Here is a 12,287-nt window from a genome sequence, read left to right on the forward strand (position 1 = left end):
CAGAAAGTCCCAGATTTTGTTCCTGTTCTTTCCAGCTTTATTTTGGAGATCCATACACATTGTTTATCCCAAAATATTTTCTGTCAGCTCCTGGTATGATCAGAGATTTTTTATACCGGTGCCTCAGGGCAGTTAAATTTAACCCAGTATGAAAATAAAATAAAATGTATCACATATGAAAATGAAATAAGCAAAAAATATATCCACAGCATGGAATGATACAAGCCTTTCAACGTTGTACTAAACTGGTTTCTTCATGCATCCCGACCCATCATAATTCAAGCAGTTTGATTTTGTAATTTGGGATTGGTGCTGGCCAGTCAGCATCATTTTCCATTTTACCTTGTCACTCAAGGGTCTATGGAAAGACTTCATCGTTGGATAAAAATTCTGTAGTAAGTAATAGAGATGATGATGATGATGATGATTATTATTATTATTATTAATGTTTATTTATATACCACCATAAATTAGCATAGAACTTTAAAGGCATCATCAAAGCAGCATAACCTGCCATATTAGCAATTTTGCAGCTGATATAAGGGCTTTGCCAAGGGATGTTTCTTACCATGCAAAATATGTTGTGCAAACAAATCTCTCAATTTATAAGTAATTGTTAAGTTACCAATTTTATTGTTATCACGCGGGGCAAAATTGGAAGTTTATAGTGGGGCCAAATGCAGGGTCATCCAGGGTTTAGGGACCAATTTGCAGCTGCTTTTCACATGATGCTGCATGGAGTCAGAAGAGATTGCAGGGAGAATGTGAGGTCAATCAGGAAATAAGTAAATTTCCAAAACTCCTGGATTTATGTTTCCATTTTGCTTGCAAATTGACTCCCTTCACGTAATGCCAGCCATTTGGAAAGCAAGCCTCAGATGACTTTGTTTCCCATGGTGCCTTGCTTTGTCAAAGAGGGAGAATGCTTCCAAGTCTTTAGGCTTCCTGGCTGCTTTTCCTCCTCTAATTAAGGGCACAACTGCTTGGAGAAGGCAGAGGGAGGATGCTTTGGAAGTCCTCCTGGACAGGAGGGAGAAATGGGGTACATAACCTGGAAAAGGAGGGCATCAGGGAGGATCAGGCCTCTGTGGAATCAGGCAGACCCCCTCTTTTCTCTCTTCCTTGTGTGTGTATGTGTGTGTGTGTCTGTGTCTGTGTCTGTCTATCTTTGTGGTTTTATGGAGTTTGCAAAGGGCACCCTCATTCTGCCTCCCATTCCCATAGTTTCTGGGACTTTGGGGCAAAGAGGATCCCCCCTTGTTTCCCCTCCCCTCCCCTCCCTGGAGTGTGTGTGTGTGTGTGTGTGTGTGTGTGTGCGTGCGTGCGTGTGCGTACGCATGCGCACTTGTGGAATTGACAGTTTTGAATATGCGCAGAAAACAATGGGGATTTATTTGTCTCCTTTTGATACCCAAATTCGAATCTGACCCTAACTAATGTGCCTTTAGCCCCTTGTTGTGCTCTTGTGTGTGATAACCATTAGCAAATGGGCTTGATTTTCTGGGATGGACACACATAGCTCCCCAGCCGATAACGTCCTAAATGTTGCTGGGAAGAGATACAAATCACAGTCATACACACAGTTCTACCAGCATGCTTTGTATAGTGAGGCACGGACAAAACTATGGCCTGTTCCAGACTATATCCCACTTCTGAATGAGGGTTGAAGGCAGCTTAGTGTAATAAAAATAATACATTGCTTAATAGATTTAATTCATTAGATAGTGAAAAAGTACAAATTCTGGAAAATCATAACAAATAGGGAGCATAGATTTTTAACCAATTATTTCCAAGCTTTGCTTTGTGGGCACCTTACCATGTGTAGAACAGAACTTCTAAAATTCTGTATGAGCCAACCCTATGACATCTGTGGAAATACTTACACAGTCCAAAGCAGATCCAAAATGAAATGATTGTAACATAATCACACCACAAATCATTGAGTCTTCCCCTTACCTTTGAAGACAGTTTATTCTTACTCGTTCTTTATATATGAAAGGCCCAAGGTGTTGGACTGATAACAAACTACTCACCATAAAACTACTCACCATAAAAGCTTACCAAGGAAGATAAATTATTGCAATAAATTGTGGCTTTACATGGAAAAAAGCAGAGCTTCCTACAAATTATTACAAGGTGGTGGGGAGGTTTTGAGGTAGACAACCTCTGTTGCCCCATGACCTGATAGACAGGACACACTAACACACACCACAATGTTCATATTTCACAATGCTCATATTCTCAGGAGGGGAGCAGAGATGCAGCTATGTCTCTGGACCATTGCACAAACAGTACCAGCAGCATGTCCTTTGCACCATGATCCAAATGCACACCATGACCTGATACACAATGGAACATAATGTGCATTGGGGCACACTGCACACCGATTCAAGGTATGCACATACTGCAATAGAAATCCTCTATGATTCAGTGCCCTGATGCACACTGTCACAATTTACTAGCATGGTTGTGTACCATGTCAGTGAGGTAGCACTATCATCACAAAGTTATGTGTTGCAGCCTTTGGTGCAGAATTCTGGCCACTATGTAAAATCAATAGGTACAAAGTAGACACAGTTTCAACTCAACCTGGTTCTTGTTGAATGGCGGCTACATGCAGCCTTAGCCAACAAAGTCAGTGGTGAAGAATCTTAGGAGTTGTGGTCCAAATAATTCTGGAGAATTGTAACAATTCCCAACCTTCTATGAAGTGAAATAGGAGCAGGTTCACTTAGATTCAAATGAAAATTAACATTTAAATTTTTTTAGTGTATATATATATATTTAGTTTTTAGTGGAATTTTTTTAGTTTTTAGTGTATTTGGAAACTTCCGATACGTAATATAATAAAAAATATATGAACTTTTACTTATCCTACAGTCCCATTCAGCCATGGAAAGCTATTGGGTGACCTTGAGCAAGTCACACTTTCTCATCCTCAGCAGAAGGCAATGAGAAAGCCCCTCTGAACAACTCTTGCCAAACAAATAAACAAACAAAACCCAAATCCATGATAAGGTCACCTTAGGGTTGCCATGAGTCAGAAACAACTTGAAGGCAAACAACAATAATCAACCCTTTATTTATGTCAATGGGAGAAGCATTATGTCCTCCATCTTGTTCCCAGTACACTCCCTAGTAAGTATATCTCTTGAGGAAAAGAAAGAAATGAATATTTGATGGCAATGTTGCCTGGTAAAAAGCAAAAGAAGAATCAAACTATGATACTACAAAGGCATGGTACCACCCTCCTGGCATAAGATTTTTAAAATAAGTTATTTCCCCTTTGCCAGGGAACTGGTAGTTTGGAGACACTCCAGTTTGGAATGCCAGAACAAGATGGCCTCTGGGATGATATCTGATAGGACCCACCTGGCTTGGATAGCGTCCCTTACACATGCGGCTGTTTCTAACTGATGGTGTACTGGGCTACAACATTACTGCCTATTCTAATAAAGTATTTCTTTAGGCCAGGGTGGATTCCCTTGATGTGATTAATTACATGAAATCTACCTGTCAAGGAGCAGGTTTCTTGCCAGTTTTTTTTTTTTTGTTGTTAAAGACCCGTTGGCATTTGCTTGTTAATTGAGAAGGAATGACCGGAGCTGTCAGCATGTACCCTCAGAGATGGTGCTGCCAGAGCTGGGGGCACCCTGTATGTCCCAAACAAAAATATTATTAGGCATCCTATTGATCTCCCACTATAGACGAGTATATAAATATGTTAATACATAAGACAAATTGGCACACTGCAAGCCAAAGAAGGTAAATGAGATGTGGCTATTTGGTCAAGCTTGTAACCCTCTCTCCTGGATTTTCTTGGACTGGAACTCCCATCCTTCCTTAACTGCCGGCTATGATGGCTAGGGATGATGGGATCTGAAGTCCAACAACATCTGGGACATCAAATGCATTAGGTTACTTATTCCTCCAACAAACAGATGGTGAAAATAATCCAAGAAGAATCTGGACTGAATCTTTATTGTTCACATGTATTCCAAATGTATCTGACTTAGGACCTTATCGCACATGAAATTTTAAACGTTTTGGGAACCGAAGGAGGTCGCTCAAGTGCACGCGCGTCCAGCCAAAAATGGAATTTACTGCACACAAATACATCCTCCAACAGTCCCCGTTCCGTCCCCCGGAGCGCACCCGTTCCCATCCAGTCTGGAAGGTAGTCCGTCAGGCAAAAATCGTGCCCTTCAGGACTAGACGTGAACGGGTGCATGCCAGGGGATAGAACGGGGACTGTTGGAGGACGTATTTGTGTGTGGTAAACTCCGTTTTCGGCTGGACACGCATGCACACAAGCATCCTCCTTCAGTTCCCAAAACGTTTAAAATGTTGTGTGCGATAAGGTTCTAAGTTGGGGGGGGGGTTGCTGCTAAAAACTCTCTTAACTCAGGATAATGGATGTCAGGCTCCCCCCTCCCCCATTTTTCTTAAAGATTTGCATTCTTGGCTGTGTGAACAACCAATGTGGATAGACCCAAGATAAACTGGGATAAAACCCTGCATGTCTTGAACATGTTTTGAATACATTCAATCATCGGCCCCATCTGCATTCAAGTGCTGACACATGTGAGCAACTGAACTTGCAGAGATGTGCATAGATGAGGTTCCATGGTGTGAACAACAAACACAGCATGTGTGAGTGAGTTTATTCACATAGTCACACTAAAACAAACAATGGTGGGTTACAGACCGCTGAAAAGCGGCGGTCTGGCTCCGCCTACGCTTGCAGCGTCCGGGAGCCGCAGCCTTTAAACGGCGCGACTCCCGGACGCTTCAGAGAAGGAGCACGGAAATCGCGTTCCTTCTCGCGCCCCAGAAAAGACGTCGCGAGGCGCTAGTCGCGCACTTGTGGCGTCACTTCTGGGGCGCCACGTGCGGACGCAGAGCAACCGTGACATCAAAATGGCGGCGGCCGTGTGGAATGGCCGCCGCCATTTTGTGCGTGCGGAGTGCATACTAGGGTTAGGGGGGTGCGGAAGCACCGCCCCTTCCTAACCCTAGTACGCAATCGTCATGTACTTTCTGGCAGTCTGTAACCCGCCAATGTGTTTATTTTAAACCCTAAGGATATAATAGAGTTGCATTTGAAAGGTAACATGATGATCAGGAACAATGTGATTGATTGATGGATTGATTGATTTATATTTTTCAAGGCATGGGACCCACAGCAACTTAAAAGACAGAATTAGCAAGAAAGCAATGATTAATTTTAAAAAGAATAATCAATCCTATAAAAAAATTATGTTTTAAGTGCTGAGACCAGGCATAAAGGGGACTTTGGAAGTTTTGTTCAATGTATGAAATTTTTTTAGAGGCGAATGGTTTCATTGGCTTCTATTTGCTTGTAAATAGCTTTTTTTAGTTTGATAAATAAATAAAGATTAATATTTTAAAAAAACTAATTCAAAACAGTTTAAAACATATTCAAAACATGCTAAAAAGAAAAACACTTCATTGGCTCATCTTAAAGGATCCTTCTATCACACCCAGAGAACAGCCAAAGGCCCTTTCCAAATAAGAAGACCTTTGCCTGTTGGTGGAAGGAGAGCACAGAGGTCCTATTTACACTGCAGAAATAATGCAGTTTGACACTGCTTTAACTACCATGACTCAGTGTTATGGAACTCTGGGATTTGCAGTTTTGCGAGCTATTTAGCCTACTTTGTCAGAGAGCTCTGGTGCAATAACAAACTAGAAATCCCAGGATTCCACAGCACTGAGCTGTGATAGTTACAACTGTATCAAACTACATAATTCTGCAGTGCAGATTAGACCAGAATGGGCCAGCCTTTGGGGTATGTTAAGTAATTACTTTTCAAAAGTTATTTTTAAAGGACATTCATTTTAAAGGCATGTTGTTATGTATTTTTCAAAGGCTTTGCTATTCTTTCTTAAACAACCCATGGTTGGTTTGTAGAGTGAATGAACAACCTATATGTTACCTGGTTTGGCTCTGGGTAGATAGAACTGGATAGATGCAACACTTCAGTGACAGCATTTACTTGCCCAGGTTGTCTTGATACCAAACTTCAAAACAGCTTTCCCAACCTGGAAATGTTCAGTTATATTACAGTGGGTCCTTTTTATCCACTGAGATTTGGTTCCTGAATCCCCCATGGATAACAAAATCCATAGATGTTCAGGTCCCATTAAACACAGTGGTGTAGTAAAATGGTGTGCCTTATATAAAATGGAAAAATCAAGGTTTGCTATTTGGAATTTATACTTTTTTTGAATAGTTTCAAATTATGGATGCTTGAATCTGTGGATAAAAAAATCTGTGGATAAGGAAGGCTGACTGTATTGTGGGCCTTCAAATTATTTCTGACTTATGATGACCTTAAGTTTACTCTATCACTGTCTTGTCTTGGCAAGTTTTGTTCAGAGGGGGGTTTGCCTTTGCTTTCCTCTTAGTCTGATAGAGTATGACTTTCCCAAGGTCACACAGTGGGTTTCCATGGTCAAAGGGGAGGGGTATGACTTCTGGCCTCCTGGTCCAACATTCAAACCATCATGTTAGCTCTCTCTGGGTAGGATGGGACTACAAATCCCACCATGTCCTGCCAGCAAAAATATCATGTACATTTAGAAAGTGCCAGGTTGAGAAAGATAACATAAATTCCCAGAAGAGCAGTCTTATAGAAGTCAGTGACAAATTGCACCATTGGCAAGGAACAATGTTAATCAAAAGGACTCTCTACAATTTTCTCTGTCAGTTCCTCCTATGGTTCCTAATATTACTAGCAGTTATTTCTAATTATTGCAGCAGAAGTAGCTGTTCAGACAAGGCCTAAGATAAAGACATGTACTGTTCATGTTCCAAATAAAAGAGTGATATTCCAGACCCAACTTGAAAGCCAACTGAACCAAAACAACCTTGGGGCAACTCACGATTCAACACACCTTGGAGGCACTATTTCAAGCCATGGCAGGGGGAGGAGGAGAATCTCTTATACTAAGCTTTGAAGTAAGAGTTGAATAACAATCTCACACAATTAGAGTATCTTTAAAAAAAAAGAATATAAAAACTGGCTGTGTTAATTATTTTGGGATGATGTTTGGAGGAGGTGGCAAAAAAATAAATAAATCACTAGCTTAAATAGTTTTTGTGCCATTAAAGCCTGCAAGCCAAGCAGTTCTTATATCTGTCTTGTTTCACTTCAAAGCAATACTTCAGGATCTTAAAAGGGATTTTGTTGCTGCCAGATCTAACCCAGCCCCAAAATATTTTTTATTCTTAATTAATTGCCTAATTCTTGCCAAGCCCATCTCCACACATATATGTATATATAGTGCAGAGACTAGATTGCTTGCTCAGAGAGGGGTCTGGTGTCTTTCTCTCTTTATTGTGCTTCTGCTTTTCCTCTTTTTCCTTATAACTTTCCCAAAACATTATCCGGCAGTTTTTTAAAAAAATATATATCAGACACAATGAGCAGGCAATTTAGTTCGAGGTCCGGTGGTGGGGTCAGGATGTCCCATGGCTACAGTTCTTCCACCATTACTGTTCCTGGGAGGTCAAAAAGCAGCTTCAGTTCAGTCTCTTTATCCCGGGGTGGGAGAGGGAGCTTAGGTGTAGGGTTAGGGGGTGGCTTTGGTAGCAGAAGCCTCTACAACCTAGGGGGCACCAAGAGGACCTCCATCAGTGTTAGTGGAGGAGGGGTTTTTCTGGGTGGTGGACTTGGTGGTGGCGGTGGAGGTGGCTATGGTGGAGGTGGTTTTGGTGGAGGTGGTTTTGGCAGTGGAGGATTTGGAGGTGGGGGATATGGAGGAGGAGGATATGGAACAGGGGGTTATGGCTTGGCATTGGGAGTGGGAGGGTTTGGTGGTGGAAGAATGGCCCCTGTTGTTCCTCCTGGAGGCATCCAGCCGGTCTCTGTCAATCCCAGCCTCCTGTCTCCACTCAACTTAGAGATTGACCCCGAGATCCAAAAGGTACGCGTGCAGGAAAGAGAGCAGATTAAGACCCTCAACAACAAGTTTGCTTCCTTCATTGACAAGGTGAGTCCATTAAAACAATGTACTTTGCACGGAGCTTCAAAGACCTGTTGATATTTATAGCTGAGTTTGCTGGAACGATGGAATGAATGAAGAAGTGAGTCAAGTGCCTTGTGGGTGACAAGGAGTTTGGTGTTTTTCCCAAGCAAGCTTTTAGCTTTAACACCAGGGCTTCTCTCTTCTTTAATGTACACCCTCAGCTTTTTTCATGAGACTCCAGTTCCCAGAATCCTGCAGGAAGAGGGAAGGCCTCCTAACTATGCTTATACCTCTGCTGCAAATTTACCTGTCATAATTGTTGCTCAAATTATTTTCTTTGTGCAATTGTTGTGGCCCAAACACGTTTAAAAGCAAATCTTAGGAGAAACTTACATTCAGGAGCATTTCTGAAGCCTTAGTTACGATTCAGTTGTATATTGTAGCACATGCTGGTGTGGTGTGGTGGCTAGGAGTCTGAGCTCTGAACTAGCACATCTTTGATCAAGGTGTTCTCTCAGCTCCTGAATCCATTGCAATTGGGGGCAATAATATTGGGCCAACAAAGCAGTTGCCAAGTTTTCTAAGTCAATGGCCACTCTTCTGGAAACTGGGAATATACAAGAGGATAAACTGCATTTTAGTTCACTTTAGGGTATCATAGAATCATAGAATCATAGAGTTGGAAGAGACTGCACGGGCCATCCAGTCCAACCCCCTGCCATGCAGGAAATCCAGATCAAAGGATCCCCGACAGATGGCCATCCAGCCTCCGTTTGAAGACCTCCAAGGAGGGAGAGTCCACTACACTCCTAGGAAGTGTGTTCCACTGTCAAACAGCCCTTACTGTCAGGAAGTTCCTCCTAATGTTTAGGTGGAATCTCTTTTCCTGCAGCTTGCATCCATTGCTCCGGGTCCTGTTCTCTGGAGCAGCAGAAAACAAGCTTGCTCCCTCCTCAATATGACATCCCTTCAAATATTTAAACAGGGCTTTCATATCACCTCTTAACCTTCTTTTCTCCAGGCTAAACATACCCAGCTCCCTAAGACGTTCCTCATAGGGCATGGTTTCCAGACCCTTCACCATTTTAGTCACCCTCCTTTGGACACGCTCCAGTTTCTCAATGTCTTTTTTGAATTGTGGCGCCCAGAACTGGACATGATATTCCAGGTGGGGCCTGACCAGAGTAGAATATAGTGGCACTATTATTTCCCTTGATCTAGACACTATGCTTCTATTGAAGCAGCCTAAAATCGCATTGACCTTGTTAGCTGCCACATCGCACTGTTGACTCATGTTCAACTTGTGGTCTACTTGGACTCCTAGATCCCTTTCACATGTTGTCTCCTTAAGCCAGGTGTCCCCCATCCTATATCTGTGCATTTCATTTTTTCGCCCTAAGTGCAGTACCTTACATTTCTCCCTGTTCATTTTGTTAGCTGTGGCCCGGCTTTCTAGTCTACTAAGGTCATTTTGAATTTTGATCCTGTCCTCTGGAGTATTAGCTATTCCTCCTAATTTGGTGTCATCTGAAAATTTGATAAGTATTCCCCCAATTTTTTCCTCCAAGTCATTGTTAAAGATGTAGAATAGCACTGGGCCCAGGACAGAGCCCTGTGGTACCCCACTGGTCACTTCTCTTCAGGATGAAAAGGTGTCATTGTTGAGCACCCTTTGGGTTCGTCCAGTCAACCAGTTACAAATCCACTTAACAGTTGCCTTGTCTAGCCCACATTTTACAAGCTTGTTTGCAAGTGTCATGGCGTAAACTTTGTCCAGGCCTTACTGAAATCAAGATATACTATATCCACAGCATTCCCTTCATCTACCAAGCTGTAATTTTATCAAAAAAAGAGATAGATTTGTCTGGCATGACTTGTTTCTCTGAAACCCGTGTTGCTTTTTGTGATTATGGCATTCCCTTCTAGATGTTCACAGACTCTCTGTTTAATGATCTGCTCCAGAATCTTCCGTATGATGTCAGACAACTGGACGATGAATTGTTGGGATCCTCTTTTTTCCCCTTTTTGAAGATGGGGACAACGTTTGCCCTCCTCCAGTCTGCTGGCACTTCTCCTGTTCTCCAGGAGTTTTCAAAGATGATTGCCAATGGCTCTGATATTACATTTGCCAGTTCTTTTAATACCCTTGGATGTAGCTCATCTGGTCCTGGAGACTTAAATTCATTTAGGTTAAACAGGTATTCCTGTACTATCTCTTTACTTATTTTGTGCTGGAATTCCCTTATTCTGTCCTCTGCTCCATTATCCTCAGGTTGAGCACCCTTTGCCTTTTCTGAGAAGATGGAGGCAAAGAAAGTGTTGAGTAATTCTGCCTTTTCTCTTTCTTCTGTTAGCATTTTGCCATCTTCTGCACGCAGTGACCCTACTGTTTCCTTCTTCTTCCTTTTGCTGCGGACATATCCAAAAAGCCCTTTTTGTTGTATATGGTTGTTAAATCATTATAGCCTTATAGATGTGGTCACCTGAATCCAGAAATGTTTGTTAAGTGCCCCATGAAAGTGGTTAGAGCCCAGAAACATGGAAACCTGTTTCTAACATCTCTATTGATATAAAGAATATTCACCTTTTCTTCATTCTCAGGCAGTGAAATCATATATACAAGCATCAAGGCACCATATAAATCAAGCATCAAGGCATCAAGTCCACCCTAAACTATTACTGGGTTGTACAGTACTAGCTGTTTTTGTTGCTGGAACTATTCTACATTCCATGACAAGGAGAAAATAAAGCCACCCTCCATCCACCATCCAGAGGGAGAGAAGGGCAGGCCAGCTCCATCAGGCCTAATCAGAATAAGAAGAAGACCCTCCCTCCATCTGCCTTGGTCCAGGCATCAGAGGGAGAGAAGATCTGCTGTACCTTCTCCTTTCCCCACTGCCATTCCCTTCTCCTTGTGTGTCTTGTCTTTTTAGATTGTAAGCCTGAGGGCAGGGAAATGTCTAATTAATAGCCTTTTGGCTGAAGAGCATTGTACAAATAAATAAATAAATAAATAAATAAATAAATAAATTGAAATGCAGTCCCTAGGCTTTATCTGGATCCCAGGGCACCCAAGGATCCCCACAGATCAATAAATTGCACATAAATCTCCCCAAATGGCCACAAGAGTGAAGAATTTTCACCACATTTTGGAGCCAATTGGACAATTTTAAGTGTCAGAGAGACTCTTTTTAAAAAAAATAGGAAGTGAGTAAAAATGACTGTTGCAAAAAAGAAGAAAAAGAAAAGAAAAAAAGAAATCTTCCCCTGGGCCTAAATGGCTCAAGGAACAAAAACATGGCAAAAATGCACCGTACATGAGGTATATGGGGACATTTGGAGGCAAAATATACGCAGGGGTATGATCCTCCCATTTTTGCCAGGGGATTAACCTGTCTTGCTTGTATCAGAGATAGTTGCCCATCACTTTTATAAGAGGACAGGCTTGATTATACATTTGATCTTCTTCATCCCCCCAAACATGGGATGAATTTAAACTGTAAAAATAATGCCATTTGACACCATTTTAAGTATTGTAGCTCCATCCCATGGAATACTAGAATTTGCAGTTTTACAAGGTCTTTAGCCTTCTCTGCCAAAGAGGGCTGGGGCCTTACAAAACTATATATCCCAGGATTCTGTAGGATGGAACCATGACAGTTGAAGTGGCATCATACTGCATTATTTCTAATGTGTAGATGTACCCTTTGTCCCACCTGTTAGTTTTTTTAAAGGTATGTGCCTGTGTGACTGCGGTAGGATATACAGCCATCTGCTCCTAATCCATTGAACAAAGCTATCTGAAGCCACAAAGGGCCATGCAGCCAAAAAAGGGGGCTTTGCATGAACTCTCCAGAAAGGATGGTTGCATTTGAAATCTCGGGTGATCCTTTTTGACCTTGGGGCAACAGCTGAGCCTTGCAGTTAAATGACTTGGCATTTCTTTAAACCTCCAGTGGAGTCCTTAACAATACCTTCTGGTGGAGGTTTTCCTTGTGAGCGGCATGATGAAAAGAAATAAAGAAGAAAATAAAAATTTGCTAGTGATTTGGATCAAAAAGGCAAAGCTTTATATCACGGAGCTACACCTGCAATCTTTCAGATTCTCTCCCAAATCCATCTTTTTGAAGTTTTTTTTTCACCCCTTCTTAAAAAATGGATTAATTTTATTGATCAATGAACTGATGTTACATTCTGAATTAGGACAGTGTCATTTTTGTCTGGGCACAAAGGAAAACACATCAATGGACTACTTGGAGCAAAAAATTAAATAGAAGGCCTTTTGCTATAAT

At 41.8% G+C, this 12,287-nt stretch overlaps 1 protein-coding gene across 1 annotated transcript in view; it reads left to right on the plus strand.

Annotated features, from left to right (window-relative positions):
* The first annotated feature begins 7,449 nt into the window (after positions 1–7,449).
* Positions 7,450–12,287, plus strand: part of LOC121923910 (keratin, type II cytoskeletal 6A-like) — a 27,639-nt gene continuing 22,801 nt past the window's right edge. Inside the window, exon 1 of the mRNA XM_042454844.1 lies at positions 7,450–8,019. Within this exon, the coding sequence (XP_042310778.1) occupies positions 7,450–8,019 (570 nt within the window). The remainder of the gene's footprint in view (positions 8,020–12,287) is intronic.

Source organism: Sceloporus undulatus, chromosome 2 (assembly GCF_019175285.1).
Source record: "Sceloporus undulatus isolate JIND9_A2432 ecotype Alabama chromosome 2, SceUnd_v1.1, whole genome shotgun sequence".
Lineage (NCBI taxonomy): Eukaryota > Metazoa > Chordata > Lepidosauria > Squamata > Phrynosomatidae > Sceloporus > Sceloporus undulatus.